The following is a 17,518-nucleotide window of genomic DNA, read 5'->3' as shown; positions in this document are numbered from 1 at the left end:
TTGCCACGCGTACGTATACACTTCAATAAAATCTGACCTATCGAAAGCATAAAGCATAAATCATGAATCATGGACTTCAATATGTACAACTTACAGTGTACACCCCGCCAAAATCAAAAAAGAAAAAAGAAAAAACCCAAAGCTTAACCGCAACCCACAACCCCTTCCCTGAAATCTTTGCGATCGCAGGGTCCAAGTTGTGCTGGGTAAATCAGGGGCGACACGTATACAAAGGGAAACAGGACCCACGGAGGTTCGTATTCGTAGCATCTGACGCCGCATGCCAGGGAGATTGCTTGGCTTACTAGCGGCTTGGCGTGTCCCGATGGGGTTAATTACTCTTCTTGAACGGCCTTTTCCGAATTACGCGCGCTTACCTACTTTGGGCTTCTGGCTTTCGGGGGCAACGTCATCCAACTTGCGTGGGAAAATTGAAACATGGCGCGTAGAGGAATTGATCTCTCTTTTTTTTTTTTTCCGATTTTTTTTCGCATTCGTTTGTGTTTCAGGAGCGAGGCGCTGGGTCTTATTTTTGGGTTGATACATGTGTATACGTGTAGGTTTTAATCTTTCTAGAGTACGAAGTGTATGAGCAATTGAGATCATGTGTACTGATGAATTTTCGTATATTACTATTGATATGCACGGTTATTCTATGATCGGTAGTATACGTAGTACTACATACTATTATATGTCCTTGTTAAACTCCGGCGGGGTTACAACATGGTCGCAGTGACTAGTCAGTATACTATATCACGGTTACTACGGAGTTGTATGTAGAGAAATACGGGGGTTGGACCCTGTTCCATTAGAATCTGGAGATCCGATTTGTACGACAAATCAGGACCGGTTAAACTGGAAGTCCGGTTAATTCCCACTTGATGTGATACAAGATACAATCAAGTCCGATGTTTGAGCAGTACAAGAAATTGTATCAGATGTTTCTTAGACTGCGTGCATCACTTGCGTATGCAATCTGGAAAAGACCGCGCGTACGAACTTGCATGCCCTAGCTTCGGCGTTGTGGCTTACGTGCCGGGAGGGGGACCGTCCCTAAAAAAAGGACCAAACACTCCCAAAGCACCTAAGAAAACTGGAAAATTGAAAAAAAAGAAGAAAAAACTGGGTCATGCCGGAAAGATCAAGCCACACACGTGGAAATAAATCTTCAATTGTGGCGTGGATTTTCAATATTTCAGTATGAATTCGGTTTCGAGGTATTAAGCTTTGATTTTGATGATTTTTTGGCTTCTCCAAGTTTTTAGAGATTGAATTGAAAGAATACTACATAGCGCCCAAGTTAGAAAGCTTGTAGTAGTTTGAAGGCGTTTGTTCTCATGTTACATCTATACTAGTATACCTTGTGTTACAACCGGTTCTGTCCCTGGGGTCTACGTGGCCTGCGGGGCCTTACCTTACCCGTACCATACGGTAGCCACCCCCCCCGATTGCAGAAAAGCTGAAGGAAATCTAAGTGTTTAGTTGGCGTTAAAAAGTGATAGTGTAGATGACCTTAAAACCCCATTATTGTTTTTATACGATGAACATACAGTGATAAGATCATAGAAGCCTCTATACGAGAAATCCAAAAATACCTCCCCGCAAAAAGACTTCGTCATTAGCTTATGAACTACAAAACTTGGCTCTCTTGGCAAGCCTTGAGCAGCAGATAAGCACTCTTCTGCGTCTTTATCGGTGCCGAAACCACTTTGGTTCGGCCAATCGTCACCGGTTGTCGTCACTCCCCACTGATTTCTACTCCGCTAGTGACAGATGGTGGGCCTCGTACCCTTCTTCTCTTCCCCCGTCGATCGTTCTCCTGATGGATTCTTTCGTAAATGCTTCAGATCTCTCCCCTTGCATACTGGTCGCTTGAATCGCATTTCCCCCTTGGCTTCATTGACATAGCGCTATTGTCCCTTTTTTTTCTTTATTGTGTGCGCGGAGTGATGTGAAGAGGGATCCCATGGTCGCCACTATCTATTCCTCCGTGAGGACACCCTCCCTTGCGATCCTTCTTGGATTGCTTCTATACGTTGTCAGCGTTGTCGCAGAGGATCCGGTGTCGTTCTTTAAATCGGTAAGCCAAGTCTTCAATATGCCGATCACGCCATTCAGCCCTTGTTTGAACCATTTTCTTAACCTTACTTCAACGCGCAGAGACCAGACATCTTTCCTCCCGTCTTCAAAGTCGACCACAGCGTACCCGAAAAGCTCAGTCCCGGTTACATCTTTATCACACCTTACGAGGCTCAAAATCCGGGACCCTATATTTTTGACACCAAAGGAGTATGATTGGACTCCCAACCTTGGCGCGACCATGCGGATCAAAGGACCGGAAAGAGCTGACTTATACTTTTTTTCGGTGAAATAGGAGCTAGTATGGAGCGGCTGGGGCGTATCAGGACCAGGCAATTCTCACGGATTCCATGTGTGCCAATATAATGGCGCAGACCACTTGTGCTTCTTCCAAGGCAACCAACAGAAAGGCTACTGTCGCGGACATGGCATTATCATGGACAACACCTACCGCATCGCGCGATCCGTCCAACCCGGCGGCGGAATGGCATCTAGCGACATGCACGAGTTCATGCCAATCAACAACGGAAAATCCGCCTTGATGACCGTTTACCAACAGCGTCAGTTCGACATGACCCCGTGGAACATCAAGACCGGTATGGGCTGGTTGATGGAGAGTGTCTTCCAGGAGGTGGATGTGGAAACGAGCAAGGTACTTTTCGAATGGCGGTCTCTCGATCACGTCGATCCGTCCATGAGTTACACCTATCCCGCCCACACGGATACCTCCGGAACGGGATTGAACGTGCACGAGCCCTGGGATTACTTCCATATCAACTCTATCGACAAGAATAACGACGGCGACTATCTGATCTCTTCGCGTCACACTTGCGCCATTTATAAGATTTCCGGCAAGGACGGATCAGTTGTTTGGCGATTGCACGGCGCGAAACCGACCTTCCGCAATATCAACTTTAGCTTTTCGCAGCAACATGATGCGCGTTGGCTTTTCGAGAATGCCACTCATTCGGTGGTTTCACTATATAATAATGGTTTTAACGGATACAACCGGACGCATGCGTACTCCGGTGGTATGATCATCCTTATCGATCACGTTGACAACACGGCGCTCCAGATTCGCGATTATCGTCCCTTGATCCATGACCTGATCAGCTCCAGTCAGGGTAACCTCCAGCGACTACCGAACAAGAATGTCATGATGGGTTGGGGCAACAACCGTTATATTTCGGAACATGACGACGAAGGCAATATTGTATTCTGGGCTACAATTGCCGCCGACCCGGTCATGAACTATCGCGCGATGAAGTTTGAGTGGGAAGGAAACCCCACCGATTCGCCCGCGCTTTGGACATACTCTCGTACTGCGGATCCATTTTCACCGACAACCTTCTACGTCAGTTGGAACGGCGCCACGCGCGTTCAAGATTGGCGATTCTTTGGAGCCGAGAATATGACTGGACCCTGGACGCTTTTGGACAATATCGAGAAGACCGGCTTTGAGACCGAGTACACCAACACTAGCTTCTACCCATGGACCCGTGCCGAGGCAATTGACAAGACTGGTGAAGTTCTTGGTCGATCTGAGATCAAGTACACGTTTGTTCCATCCCCGGAGCTGCGTGAGTTTTGCCAAGATGAGACTTGTTTGGATGCGCCCGGATTTGGTTTCCCTGGCGAGGAACAAGCTAGCCCGTTCATCCCCCCGGTGGGCGTCAACACTGTGCCATGGGTCGACCCAGAGCACGACGGGTCCATTTGGCAATATCCCTCGAGCTTGCCGCATGCCTCGACCACGGTCTACCACAAGAGCTGGACCTCTAATCCAATTTATCTTTGGGCTGGTGTGGTATTATTAATAATTCCTCTCCTCGGAGGAGGCTACTATGCCTTCCGCTACCATCAACGAGAGCAGCGGCTGGATCCGCTGGATGATTCCGAGTCAGCTGAGCCGTTGAACGGCATGGCTGAGAGAAAGTCCGCTCGTCACTCCAGCGATCTACCCTGGTGGAACTGGAGGCGGTGGACCGGAGGGGATGAAGGTCACTACTTCCCACTTGCGGATCGTAGTCCCAATCACAGACGACAGCGGACGGAATAGACCCTTGGCCCTTTTCCCTTTCCCCCTTTTCTCACCCCTCTTTCCTTTTTCACTGTATACCTGCATTGCATTGCTTGCGCCTGTCATTTGATTTACATTTCATTTCTCCCTGGGATATCACCTCCCCCTGTATATACTCGAATCCCGACGATCCCTGAGATTCTATCACGGAACGAAAATGGCATAGCCTCTGTAAAAAGTTACGGAAATACCAATACCAAGTTACAATACCCCGAGCTCTTATGTCATCCTAATCTGACATTTCAAAGCCAAGTCGGCACTTGATGCTTTTTTCGATTTTACTTTTTTTCTGTGTATTATTTGTATTGTATAATACGTGACCCAAATGCCGAATCCGAGAAAAGTCTCGTACGTATACGCGTCCTCTCTGGAGGCGCTTTCGGACTTTTTGCGCTCGCTTCTTTGCCCCTCTATTATTGAAATGGGGCTCACGAACTGAGAAAAATGACAAGCTATGCGACACTATCGTTGAGAACCATGAACTCTCTCGCTCCCGCCGAAAAAGGCCGATTCGGACCTCCTAATCTCCACTCCGGAAGGTTTTGTCGAAACTCCAGGGAAGAAAAAAGAGGGGCTAGGGAAGCGGGAGAGCATTGATTGATTGTAGAACCCTGTTTTTGTGAGTGATTGGGTAGCGCCTATCAACGGGCCAAGAAAAGATCTTTGGTTTTCTTTTTTTGGTTATCCGTACTGAGAGGCGCCGAGCTGAGCCTTTCAAGTGCGTAGCTTAGTGCTGTCAGTGGCGGGAAATTGGTGCCGGATCCCTCGGCTGATCGATCTATCTACTTGGTCATCGGATTTTAACAGTGTGATTCATGTAGACAGCTTTAGACAGCTTATTTGGCATGCCCTGTAGCTGATCTTTCTGTTCACAATGTAGAGCTGAAACGTGGAGTCTCAAGCTGATGCTCGTCGGGAAGAAAGTCGATCATTTACTTGGTTGAGATTATAGAACACTTGTCTTCTCCATGTGTGGGTACGTTAGAGAAGTTATCGGCTATCGCTACTCCGGTACGGAGAATCACTGATTGATTAATATTGACTTGTTACTTTTTTTTTGGATTTCTCCATTTTTATTCTACGTATTTACTAGTAATTGATTAAATGCGTTGGTGAATGGCGATGTCTGCACTATTTTTTATTATTATCCACCTATAACACTTCACAAGTATACTGCGCCAGAGGCGTTTGGACCCGCGTGGCTTGCTATAGTAGCTACATGACGGAGTTGAATTTAATCAGGGTCAAGGATGAGAAAAGAAAATAAAAGTACATAAAGCCGCGTCGACCATACATAAGCCCCTCTCTGATCCAAGGACCCAAAAGCTTCTAGAGGCGCGCTAAGTCTTGGCCAACACAGCCAACTTTGTCCAGGTTAGTGAGTTACGTAGAGGGACCCGTTGCGGACACTATACCCGATTCTTCTAAAAGGCTGTTTGGAATTGGAGTAAATTATACGAAGTTGTATGTCAATTGGAACACCTAGTGAAGAAATGCCAAGAGTTTTCCGGAGATGCACGGCCTGGACTGGCGAGTTACAAGTGTAAGGGAGTGGACTCGGGAATAGAAGTGGATCGGTCGTCGCAAGCCCCCGTTTTGTTGATCTGTGTATTGCTGTATGGAGTATGAAATACGAAGGTTTCTTTCTTTTTTACTTTGGTTCTTTCCAAGGTTGGTTTTTGGGTTCAGTACCAGAAGAGAATCAGCTTTGGAAGAGATCTAGATATTGATTGTTTATAGAGGTAAGTTTACTTATGAAGTACTAGTATAGTCTATGCATTGACGATTTACTTGGGGGTACGTAATGGGCCCCTTGTGGACCAGGCAAATAAACTGTATGGAGTCAAATACATCTGATCGTTACGGAGTATTTTTTCTTATTTTCCATTTTCCTTAATTTCCTTATAATTTCCCTTGTATCATTCGTACTGAAATACGAAACGGGTCATGGCAAAAAAAAAAAAGGGGATCCTCAAACAAACTACATACACGAAACGGCAACAAAAGACGATCTTTTCTTCTTCATTTCGTTTTTCTGGTTACTATTTTTTTTTTTTTCCAGAGAGAAGAATCCCCTCTTGATACTCGTTACTCAACTGCAACCTTCTTAGTATTTCCTTGGTGTTTTATACTCCTCACTTTTCACCCAGTGGACCAATTATACTCGGACCCTTTTATCCCCAAAAAACCAAAATTACACGAAACCAAAAGGGAGTGTCGCAACCTGACGTCGTTGGTCTCCATTCGGCACGACTCCTCTCTTAGCCCCGACTCCCGGCTTACATATACATTCCTGGGTCATGCCTGCGAGGTCTCAGAGCCATAAACCAAGTAATGCTCGCCACGCGCGTACGACTTCGTGGTCGAGTGGTTACCATCATTTAATACAGGGCAACGGTAACGGCGAATCCTCCGAAGCTGCTCAACCTCCTCGACGTCGCCGCGAGTCCCAGATCTCTCTCGCCAGTGTTGACGAGAGCCCCTCCTCCGACACTCCAAGTTTCGATGACCACGATATGATTCGCAATACCTCAATGGATTTGGACGGTCAGAAGAACCAACATGTGCGCAGCCGCTCGCAGAGTCAGGGCCAGCTCCTGGCCATGCAGCAGTCGACCATGTCCACCGAACCTCCCGCTCGTCCCGCTCCCGTTACTTGGATGTCGCTACCTCGGAAGGGCCAATTGGGTCTGCTAGGTCTCTGTCGTGTCTTTGACTTTTTGCAAATCGCCTCGCTGCAGGCCTATATGTTCTATCAGCTCAAGTCCTTCGATGAGAACCTCTCCGACTCCGACGTTGCTACCCAGGCTGGTATCCTCCAGGGCGCTTTCACTGCCGCCCAGTTTGCGACGGCCATCCCATGGGGTCGTGTGGCGGATGCTGAGTGGGGTGGTCGGAGATTCGTCCTGCTTGTAGGTCTATGTGGAACAGCTGTGTCTTGTTTGGGTGTCGCTTTCTCGACGTCGTTCGCGCAGGCCGTGTTCTGGCGCTCGTTTGGTGGTGCTATCAACGGAACTGTTGGAATTATCAGAACTATGATTGCCGAGAACGTGAAGGAGAAGAGATTCCATTCACGCGCTTTCTTAATTTTGCCCATTGGATTTAACATTGCGTCCTTGTTTGGTCCTGGTAAGATTGCCTCGCCTCTCCCGCTCGTTGAAACAGTTTTTTGCCAAGGAATCATACTAATACATCCTTTCGCATAGTCATGGGTGGTATGTTAGCCGACCCTGTGAAGAGTTACCCCCGCTTGTTCGGCCCGAACTCGTCTTTTGGAGGCGAGAATGGCGTTCAGTGGCTGGAGCGTTACCCTTATTCGCTCCCCATGTTTGCCAACTTTGTCTTCTTGTCGGTCTGTGCATGCTTGGTGGCTTATGGCTTGGAAGAGACACTTCTTTCTTGCAAGGGCAAGCCAGGCCTGGGAGCTTTCGCTATGAAGCTTTTCGCTCGCGTTGTCCGACGCGTGGTCGGTACTTCCTCGCCTCTGTACTCCCGGCTCCCTTTCCGCGAGTACGAGGAGAATGGTCCCCTACTTGCCGGTGCCTTGGATCGCTCCGAGAGCTATGAACTCGAGGAGAAGGCTAGCAAGCCTATCCGCGTCAAGCGCGTGTTATCATTCCGCCGAATCTGGACCAAGAACGTCATGTGCACCCTTATCGCACAGGCGTTCTTCGATTTCCAAATGGGTGCTTTCAACAACCTCTGGCTGCTATTCTTGTCGACCCCCCGCTACGATCCCTCTGATCCCGCAAGCCCCGTCCAGAGCATGCCCTTCGCCTTCACCGGTGGCCTTGGTATGCTTCCTCAAAGCGTTGGTTTTGCGACCGCTATTCTCGGTGTCATTGGCATGTTCCTCCAGTTCACCATCTACCCCTCCATCAACGGCCGATTGGGTACGGCCAAGAGTTACCAATACTTCCTCTCCCTCTTCCCACTGGCCTATGCATTGGCACCTTACATCGCCTTAGCTCCTTCTAGTACTCCACCTCCCGGCCAGGCCAACGGTCCATGGGTTTGGGTGTGGATTATTGTTGTGCTCTTCTGCCAAGTCACTGCACGAACCTTCACCCTTCCTACTTCTATTATTCTGCTCAACAACTGCTCGCCACACCCATCGGTCCTTGGAACGATTCACGGCATTGGCCAGTCCGTGTCCTCTGCCTTCCGAACCATCGGTCCCATTTTCTCGGGTGCGTGGTACGGATACGGTTTAGATGTTGGCATGGTTGGTTTCGCTTGGTGGTTAGTTGCCTTGGTGTCCGTCTTTGGCTGCGTTGCTGCCATTTTCGTGTATGAGGGCTCTGGTCATGAAATTCTCCTCCCTGGCGAGGAGGATGAGGTCCTGGAACAGGGACACTAGTGATGTGATACGTATATTCATTTTTCGCTCCTCTTAAGCTGTACATTGCTTCACACTTTTGCATGTCACCCGGTGTCGGTGCGGTGGGTCTTTGATTTTTTGATTTTTTATGTTTTCCAGAACATTGCCTTGGCCGTCGTGATTGATATCGCTGTGTGGTTTTTTTGCTACGGCACAGGCAATCGATATCTCCGCAGCTTAAGGTACTCTTTGCATCCGTCCTTTGTCGTTTTTTGCCTCGTCTGGATACCATTGTTCTTTTTGCATTCTCATTTTACTGCGGTATTTTTGTTTTGTCTAATGTCCCTGCGACGTTCCTGCTTTCATGTTTCATATGTTTCCTTGCCATCTACCCTTTCTTCGATTTGAAGCGAGCGCGTGAGAAGGAGAAAATGACACTGCTGTGGTCATTAGAATATAGACTCCGGGTTTTATCTGGTCAGATCTGATCCAGAGGGACGGGACTCAAAGTTCCTATGCTACTACCTACCTCAAAAATCATAATAGACCATCTTCAATACCTCGAAAGTCCTTGATCACACTATCACTTGTAAATATGCATAAACTTGAATTTTATTCATCTAATTCGTGTCCTAGGTATCGTATTTTATGAGCTCTTGCCATAGTACTTCACATAACTGGCATCGAAGGTCGCTTGATCAACAGCAAACTGGCGAATGTAATCCCTCTCAAGATCGTGTGTTCTCCGTCCGAGGAGCACGAGACTATGCAAGGGAGCGCCCATCTCAACCTCAGCCAGCTCGGTCAAAGTACCAACAACCAGCTTCTGGTCCGGCGCACCAACTCGCGCAGCTCCCATTGCCAGGCGATCTGGCGCACAGACACCCTCCTTGCGGTCCTCCTCAACCTCCAGCATCTGCTGCGCGCATTGCGCAACAGTCATATAACGTGGTGGCTCGTAGATACGACGACCACGCGCCAGGTTCTCCATTGACTGTTCCTTCACTTTAATGTCGAGCAGGACGAGCGTATGCAGACCGATCTGCACGTTCTCAGCAACACGGTCGTAGAACGAGGCGGGACGCCAGTTGTCGAGGAAGAAGACCATGCTGACTGTTTGGCCGAAGTTGTAGAGCTGGAGGCCTGTGCAGCCAATTCCGGACATGATGGAGGCATTGGGAACGACGTTAGTTTGGATATTGAGTTCGCGGGCGCGGAGGACGAGATCGGTGTGGGTTGTTGCGCTGGAAGGTCATTAGATATATGCTTGTGCCTTCGATGCAGATGATATTGCCTGTGACATACCCGAATGGATCACCGACGACAAGGAATGCAATGTCTACTTTGTCTGCTCCGGCAAGGATCTCATCGCTGCCGCTTTCTACTAATTCGCGGTCGGCCTCAATGACTTCTCGGCCGTAGAATGCTTCCTACACATCAACAAATCAAAAATCAGTCATTTCCCTAGAAACCAAAGTCCCTAAACAGGTCCCAAGGATCCACGAATAAACACTTACAAGCTTCGACTTGTCTACTAGAAGGATAGCAGTGTATGCCTCCAGATAAACCCGCTCGGCACGCTTGACAATTTCCAGACCGCGGACAGTAATATCTGTCTCATCGGCAAGACCGAGACCAACAAGGTGCAACATGGTGTAATATGCAAGTTAAAAAAGACCAATTGACGAAGTAGTGTGCCTCTTCAGCCTTCGGAAATAATTTGACTGCCCCGCGGCAGATTCCATCGTCACTGACCGCCTAATGTCGGCAAAACTGTTCTTCCGGGATCCGAGATCTGGCTTATCGTACCCGTCGTTATCGGCGACTCCAACTTACCCTTTGCATGAAATCCATCTTTCTTCAAGAACCCTTCTCAACGCGTCTCACTTTGCAACTGTTCTCCACAATCAATGGGAATCGCCTTTTGAGGTGGTACTTTCAAAATTATCTGTTGAATTCTTCTTTCCTCTCATACTTTTCAATCCTCCTTCGACGTCGTCGTGAACTGGAGCTATCAGATCGCAAGACACTTGCTGCAGTGACGAGCTACCGGCATCATGAGCTCGGATCGTCAGCCAAAGTATCGTCAGGAGATTCAGCAGGTGAGTAATTCCCCGTGTTATGGTGATTCAATATCCTTTATAGTTTCTTGGTCTTCTTCTTCTCCTTCTTCTTCGTTGTCTTGAAGTTGAGCTTCAAGGCTTTGGTTCCAATGTCATGGCGTATTCTTCGCCTGCGGCAATTGTGATATCCTGCATATCGGTACCGGAGCAGAAAGTCCGGCAAACTTTCTTGATATGAATTGTGAGGCAGCAAGTGCCGGATTTGTGCTTAATGCACACGGGATTGAAAGGCAGGTGTCTGTGTTCAGGGTCGTGAGGGCCGGGGAAGGCGACGTGGGCTTGAGAGAGTGTGGGCTTGAGAGACCATGTGCGAGTGAAGCCATTAATGGAATGTTGAAAAGAACAGGAACTCGCTTTATAAGCGGGCGGTTCACGACTCCTGGCTTTCTTCATTCCGTTCTCTTACATCTGAGGCGTGAATCTTTCTTCTGGTCTTCCCCCCTCGCCCCTCCGTGACTTTGAAACTCGAACCCATCACTTGGCTTATCCATTGTCGAGCTTGATTGTCGAGCTTCATCATCATCTACGAAACCGCAAGCTTTTCCCCCTTGAACACATACACTGCTTTCTGCCTTCGAGTTGATTTCAGTCTCAGGGCTCGCCTTGTTTACGCATCTGTGATTCCTCCCCCATACGCTCATATTTGACCATCTCGCTGTCAAATATCATCAATCTGGCTACTGAGGAATCCGACTCTTGGATTGCTCGTGTTAAGTCTGACACCGAGACGGACAACACTGAGGGCAAGGAATATTTGTGCATTGTTTCCGAAAACACACGAACCTTGAGCTCTCCCATGGAAATTCTTGCCGACTCTATGCAAACCGATCCTATGGCCACCTCCCTGTGTGATACTGATACTTCCGGATACGACTCCGGATACGACGCGGATGTGGAAAGCCAAACGGAGACCCACATTTCTCAACGAAGACGCTTTCGCAAATTCCGGTCTTCAGCCTACAAAGGACTGTTTCGCGATTCCACTGGCAAGTTAATTGAAGGCAGTGGTTCACCTCTTCCAGGTTCCGCTAGTCTCATTGCCCATCATTGCGGTGTGAATCCTCTTGCGACAGACAATAAAGATAATGCGGATCATTACGATGCTTCGGATAGCGATGGCGATAGCGACTCCTCGGAGTTTTGGCGCTCCTCTCCTATCGCAGCTGATGACATATCAATCGATCAAGATCCCGCCAATGAAGACCCCGCCAATGAAGACCCCGCCAATGAAGAACCTGCCAATGAAGAACCTGCCAATGAAGAACCTGCCAATGAAGAACCTGCCAATGAAGAACCTGCCAATGAAGAACCTGCCAATGAAGATGCAGCCGAGCAAGCTGCAGCTGATGAAGTTGACCAAGAAACTGATGACAACTTTCGGAAGACGATTGATGGTTAACATGCTTATTAAGATGATGTTCGTATCCGGAGAAACCGCCGAACCCTCCATCGAAACAACCACTTTGATTGAGGACATCACACGTCAACAGGTGCTTGAAATTGTGAGTTTTTTCTTTCCTAAGAATATCTAAGTCGTCTAGCTAATCATGTCATAGTTGGGCCGCAGCACTCACCTAGCGACTCGTCGAGGATCGCGCTCCATCTCAACCGACGACCTGATCTTTCTGATTCGTCACGATAAAGCCAAAGTTTCTCGTCTCCGTACTTTCCTGTCCTGGAAAGATGTCCGCAAGAACGTCAAGGATTCCGACGACAAGGGCGGTGCCGATGCGGCTGACTTTGCCGCTGCTGACGACGCGGCTGGGGTTGTGGCTGGTCCGCAGGATGTAGCCGCCAAACCCAAGAACAAACGCGCCAAGGTCGGACTGGCATGGGACGTGCACAGCTTTTTCTCGGTCCAGATTCCCGAGCGCGATGACGAAGAGGACGAAGAAGAGGAGGAGCAGAATTACGCGACTCTCCAGCGTCTGGCTGCCGCCGATGAGCGCACCAAACACATGACGAGGGAAGAGTACGTCTTCTGGTCTGAATGCCGCCAAGCATCATTCACCTACCGCAAGAGCAAGCGGTTCCGCGAGTGGGCCGGGTTCGGCATTGTCACCGAGTCGAAGCCAAACGACGATATCGTCGACATCCTCGGTTTCCTTACCTTCGAAATCGTCCAGACTCTGACCGAGGAAGCGCTGAAGGTCAAAGAGCGCGAGGACCATGAGAAGAACCGCGGCGGCGCGGAAACCACCGGAGAGAGCGCCAAGAAGCGCAAGCGGGAGACTGGCCTGTTCGACCCGCCTGAGGAAGGCCGCACGCCAATCGAACCCCGTCATATCCGGGAGGCGTACCGCAAGCTCCAGGCGACGCCGCAGAAGGCCATTGCAATGCTGCTCCATGGGGGCAGAGTCCCAACAAGTCTCCCTTTGAGACTGGTACGTGAATTATTCCTTCTTTCTCATACGATCTCTTCTAACCCACATTTCTCTCAGATTTAAGTCATTTTTACCCTGGGGACTCAAATCATTGTGATGGTTATTCCTATTATTATTTTTATCTTTATTTTATTATCGTGCAGCGTTTACCCATATACCCATTACTGTTATTGTCTTATTTCAATGTTGTTTGCAATTTTTGTTTTATTTTTTACCCAGGGCCTATCAGACATGCCCTGTAATATACAATAAAGAACTCTTATCCATCCCCCCCCCCCCCCTCCCTTCTTCTTGTAAAAGGAGTGCAGTGAAGTAGGATCGTGATGTGTTTTTTCTAAGAATTCCAACGGTGAATGGTGTGCAGCTATGTTGTTACCACTACCTACTACATAGTAGGTGATATGTACAAATCCTTGGAACAATACACACTTCTGTCGATACACGATTAGACATCTGGAGTTTGATGATAAAAAAAACCTTTGAACAGATGGTGTAACGACTTGCAAGAAGGCTCAAGTGCTGTGAAGCCTTACTTCTTGCCGGCATCTGAAGGACTACGGTACTCGGCCAACTTCTGCAATTGGATTTCCTTGCCTCGCCGATTCGCAAGTTCCAAACATGTCAAAGCATTCATTATGAGTTGACTAAAAATAGGTATCTATGCTCATTCTAATTGGCACAAGTTTCTCCTATGCCTGGTGTGTTCGGCGCCCTAAGGTGATTGTCAGCTTATATCCACATTACCAAGGGAGTTGAATACCTACATTCAGCCAATTCCTGGGCACTAATCTCCCGAATAGAGTTGATAGGAGGAACGCTCCCATTTACAGCTCCCTTAACTGTATCCACAGCCCTACCAATGATTCCCTTTTGTGCAACAACGTGGGTTGCAAGTACGGCCTCCAGTTTGATAAGCCCGATTCGCGGGTCTGTGGCTTCACCATTGTGCACACCGTCACCCAAATCGCCTAGCCAAGCTTTTAGTGTTGGCGTATAGTACTTCTGTACTGTGGCCGGATCGGCGATAACACTTGCTTTACCCGATATGCTTGCCCAGGCACCGCTGATTGGGTCTAGGAAAGACATATTGGTTTCTTTGGGGTGTAGGGTGAGGTCCAAAATTTTGCCAGAGAAGAGGTTTGTATGGAAAATGAGGTCGATACCGCCGTGCTCCTGTTGAGACGATTGTTAGCTTGAAAAGATCTTTTGAGGGTTCATTGAAGTTGGAGAATTGAGCTGGGGATTACCTGTGCAGCCAAGGCCATGCACCGGGAAGTCAAGTATTCATTCTCTGGCTCCATTGCGGTGAGCATGCCAAACTTGACTTCTGAGATGAACGCGGCTAGGTCTTCGATCTTTTGCGGCAGAGGAGGATCCTCGCTGTTCTGGTTTGTGTATGGGTCAACGGCATGTTGGCCCGTGCTAGTGTTGATAGAGGCGGACATGATGAATGAGTTGATTGAATTGAGGTATGGAATTGAGAGAGAGAAGAAGTCCAGTTTCAGTAGCTTTGGCAGTGCTTTTGTATGCAATCTGAAAGTACGTCGTTGTGACGTCAGTAACGATAATCAGGATTGGAGCTGTAATAAGCAATGCACTCAACCAGTTGACCAAGTTGCCAAAATCTAGAGAAAAACCATTGTTCAAATGTTTGGTTCTTGGGATCAGAGCCAATCGATTACTGCAGCTACTTACATGCGCAATTGTTGAACGACTTCATAAATTGATCTTCGAATCAACTTTGGACGGGTTTGTTGATTTAAGGGAAAATAAGGTTGTCCCGAGCTCCACCAAGCCAAACTACTTTAAAGCCTGCCATCAGTTTATCATATCGAGGCTTAAATGCTAGGAAATAAAGTAAAAGCTTCTTCAAATGTTGATAGTTTACATATAACCAACTTACTTCAAAGCTTTCTTCAATTGAAAGACCATAATTATATTAGTCAATCGCATGATCAAGGTTCTATAGCTTGAGCCCAAAATAAGAGCTGGCTATGCGAAGAAGTACATACACATGTGCAGCAAGAAGTCTGCACATGTGTTCCCCCCAAGTTGGCAGTTGAAACTGCGCTCAATATCATGCTAGTCTGATTCATATCCGTTCATAATTCAAAAATTATCAATTATGCATTACTCGATAATAATCGATAAAAAATAGTGCTGGTAATGGGTGCGTACCAGATATTGCATGTTTAACCCACAGATAGGTCAACACACATGCATATCATGTATGTAGCTTGCATGATGATATGTCTCAAGTGAACAATCTCTTCAGCTTTCTCGGATGCTTATGATATTCTTCGCGTTAGGGGCATGTGACATGTCTGTCCTCAATATAAGATGTCGTGTCAAAAAAGCTCCGAGTGAGTTTTCCGAGCGCGATTCTCTTTTTCAAAATATTATCCATGGAGATATGGAACCCATTCCGCAAGACCTGGCCAGAGATCAAGCGTGTAAGTCAATGCATCAAAGAAAACCCTATTACCAGTTAGCAGCTGGATCCCGCCCACAAAACCCAACCAAGCGGACACACCATAGAAATATCATCCAGAGAATTTTTATCACTACCACAAAAAGATCGAAGATTACAGCTGCACCCCAAGCACTACGTTAGCAACTGAACATGAACAGAGCATGGCTCATTCACCGACCTTGTCGCATCCATAAACGGCTCCGCTTGAAGACAATCTTTTGTCCCCGATCTCTCGCATACCACGACAGCACCACACTGGCTCGACATGATTGGCCCTCTACTACCCAACAACCACCAGGTATAGGTCGACACTCGAGATGCCGTCGGCGCTTTTCCATTATGCGACGAACCTGTTTGTTACAGAAGTCCTCGTCGGTACGAAAGGAGCATTTCTCCATCGGACATTCCAGTTTGCGCTCGAAACGCTCGACAAGCCATTGGACTTTGAGGCGCACGTTTGTATTCACCGCACCATAGAAATGGCGACTTGTGTGTTTTAGAGCCAGTGCATCAGGGTAAGAGAGATAAGAAGCGATTTGGAAGTGTATTTCAGTGGGAAAGGCTAGTAGCTTAAGCCCAGGTGTGATGGCGGACTGTGGGGTTGTTGAGGTTTCCATTTGGTTTGTTTTGTGAAGATGGTAAGACGAGGTTTCATTTAGAAGAAAGCGGCTCAGACTTGCTTAAGAAGAACTTGGAGGTCCACAAAATGGCTGCCTGTATTGTAGCTCCATTTGCATTGTTGTCCTTTATAGGCTAATAGTTATAAATGATGGTTTGCATCGGTTATGTGATGGTGTGAGGTTGATTTGGAGGTTGCCTGCGATTGGAGGAGTAACTTGTGAGGCAGCAACCATATCATTCAAGCCACTACTAGTAATCCCGATGAACCGTACTTCTGTCACTTTGAACTTGAAGACTTCAGATGTCGAATTTCGAAAATGTAATCAGTAGCAAAACAATGACTTTACATCGACAATCGTCACAAGGACAAACTCCAAGGAACTCCCAAGTGTAAATTGCGAAGCCCGCTTACCTAATACAGATTGAGCACCAAGCTTAAACCTCCAACTTGACTTTCCATCTCAAGCTTCTTTTTCTCCCACTGCTTCACACTACACACCCACCAAAATGTCCAAACCCAATTCTTCCGGGCCCCCGGCCTCAGACACAGAATTCCGCAAAACCTGGGATCGCGAAGAATACAGCAAAAAGGCCGCCGACGAAGAAACCAAGCGTAAAGCCGAAGGCAGAGCCCGCTACGAAGCCAAACTACTCGGCAAGAAGTACCATGCCCCGGTCGACTTCAGCTCCCTCGAGGCTACCTCTGCCCGCAATAAACGACTGGATGTGGCCTCCATGGTTGGCAAGACAACCATGGTGCCGGCGGGATCGGCGCTCGGAAAGCGCGGTCGCGGAGCGGGATTCTACTGTGCGGACTGTGATCTCACGTTCAAGGATAATATTCAACTTGTGGAGCACTACAACAGCAAGCAGCATTTGATTGCGACGGGGCAGAGTGGAGATGTTATGCGCGCCTCGGTTGGCGAGGTGCGGGAGCGGTTGAGAATGTTGATGCGTCGGAAGAGAGTTAGGGAGGAAGAGGAGAGGAAGGCGTGGCAGTTGGATCTTGGAGAACGTCTGCGGGAGCGGGAGGAGATTGATGCGAAGGAGAGGGAGGAGCGGAGGCGCAAGCGGAATGAAAAGCGTCGGAAGGGTGGCGATGGCGTTAAGAAGGAAGATGATGGCTGGGAAGGCCGGTTGGGAATTATCGCCTAAAGACGACTGGGATTTTGGGGATACGGGACCTGTTTATGATACCCATGGCGTTCCAGTTCATATTTTATCTTGTGGGGGCGTTTTTTTTTTAAAACATCTTATGTCTACCAGTACTACGTACGCAAGACCTGTATATGGTAACCCACGACAACATCGGCGTGGGTTCAAAAAAATTATTGGCATTGAATAATCAAAGCAGAAAAAATGTGACCATATTCAACCATCATGAAAGACCCCTAGGGCGCCGCCAAAAGACGCCAGATCCATACCAAATAAAATAAC

General features: G+C 48.0%; 8 protein-coding genes across 8 annotated transcripts; 5 read left to right on the top strand and 3 right to left on the bottom strand.

The window, feature by feature from the left end:
- Positions 1-1,966: 1,966 nt before the first annotated feature.
- On the top strand, positions 1,967-4,138 carry N7466_010888 (arylsulfotransferase family protein; the record flags this gene model as incomplete). Its single annotated transcript, XM_057170277.1, has 3 exons — positions 1,967-2,080; positions 2,161-2,289; positions 2,375-4,138. 3 exons carry the CDS (start codon positions 1,967-1,969, stop codon positions 4,136-4,138), a joined length of 2,007 nt encoding a protein of 668 aa, XP_057016009.1.
- A 2,321-nt stretch (positions 4,139-6,459) lies between these two features.
- N7466_010887 (putative MFS transporter) lies at positions 6,460-8,519 on the top strand (the record flags this gene model as incomplete). The annotated part of the gene is made up of 2 exons (XM_057170276.1): positions 6,460-7,288; positions 7,366-8,519. 2 exons carry the CDS (start codon positions 6,460-6,462, stop codon positions 8,517-8,519), a joined length of 1,983 nt encoding a protein of 660 aa, XP_057016008.1.
- Positions 8,520-9,126: 607 nt separating this feature from the next.
- dph5 (diphthine synthase) lies at positions 9,127-10,132 on the bottom strand (the record flags this gene model as incomplete). The annotated part of the gene is made up of 3 exons (XM_057170275.1): positions 9,127-9,724; positions 9,786-9,910; positions 9,998-10,132. The coding sequence occupies 3 exons, from the start codon at positions 10,130-10,132 to the stop codon at positions 9,127-9,129; spliced, it is 858 nt and encodes a 285-aa protein (XP_057016007.1).
- A 405-nt stretch (positions 10,133-10,537) lies between these two features.
- On the top strand, positions 10,538-12,002 carry N7466_010885 (uncharacterized protein; the record flags this gene model as incomplete). The annotated part of the gene is made up of 2 exons (XM_057170274.1): positions 10,538-10,582; positions 11,331-12,002. 2 exons carry the CDS (start codon positions 10,538-10,540, stop codon positions 12,000-12,002), a joined length of 717 nt encoding a protein of 238 aa, XP_057016006.1.
- Positions 12,003-12,018: 16 nt separating this feature from the next.
- On the top strand, positions 12,019-13,050 carry N7466_010884 (transcriptional regulator SPT3; the record flags this gene model as incomplete). Its single annotated transcript, XM_057170273.1, has 2 exons — positions 12,019-12,105; positions 12,160-13,050. The coding sequence occupies 2 exons, from the start codon at positions 12,019-12,021 to the stop codon at positions 13,048-13,050; spliced, it is 978 nt and encodes a 325-aa protein (XP_057016005.1).
- A 626-nt stretch (positions 13,051-13,676) lies between these two features.
- N7466_010883 (blue light-inducible protein Bli-3) lies at positions 13,677-14,432 on the bottom strand (the record flags this gene model as incomplete). Its single annotated transcript, XM_057170272.1, has 3 exons — positions 13,677-13,699; positions 13,752-14,160; positions 14,235-14,432. 3 exons carry the CDS (start codon positions 14,430-14,432, stop codon positions 13,677-13,679), a joined length of 630 nt encoding a protein of 209 aa, XP_057016004.1.
- Positions 14,433-15,630: 1,198 nt separating this feature from the next.
- On the bottom strand, positions 15,631-16,077 carry N7466_010882 (uncharacterized protein; the record flags this gene model as incomplete). The annotated part of the gene is made up of 1 exon (XM_057170271.1): positions 15,631-16,077. The coding sequence occupies one exon, from the start codon at positions 16,075-16,077 to the stop codon at positions 15,631-15,633; it is 447 nt and encodes a 148-aa protein (XP_057016003.1).
- Positions 16,078-16,588: 511 nt separating this feature from the next.
- N7466_010881 (U4/U6-U5 snRNP complex subunit SNU23) lies at positions 16,589-17,236 on the top strand (the record flags this gene model as incomplete). Its single annotated transcript, XM_057170270.1, has 1 exon — positions 16,589-17,236. One exon carries the CDS (start codon positions 16,589-16,591, stop codon positions 17,234-17,236), a length of 648 nt encoding a protein of 215 aa, XP_057016002.1.
- Between the last annotated feature and the right edge of the window lie 282 nt (positions 17,237-17,518).

Source organism: Penicillium verhagenii (genome assembly GCF_028828195.1).
Source record: "Penicillium verhagenii strain IBT 33310 chromosome Unknown utg000012l_segment0_segment0, whole genome shotgun sequence".
NCBI classification, from domain to species: Eukaryota; Fungi; Ascomycota; class Eurotiomycetes; order Eurotiales; family Aspergillaceae; genus Penicillium; species Penicillium verhagenii.
The sequence above is the reverse complement of the archived record's forward strand: the minus strand, read 5'-3'. Positions and strand labels throughout refer to the sequence as shown.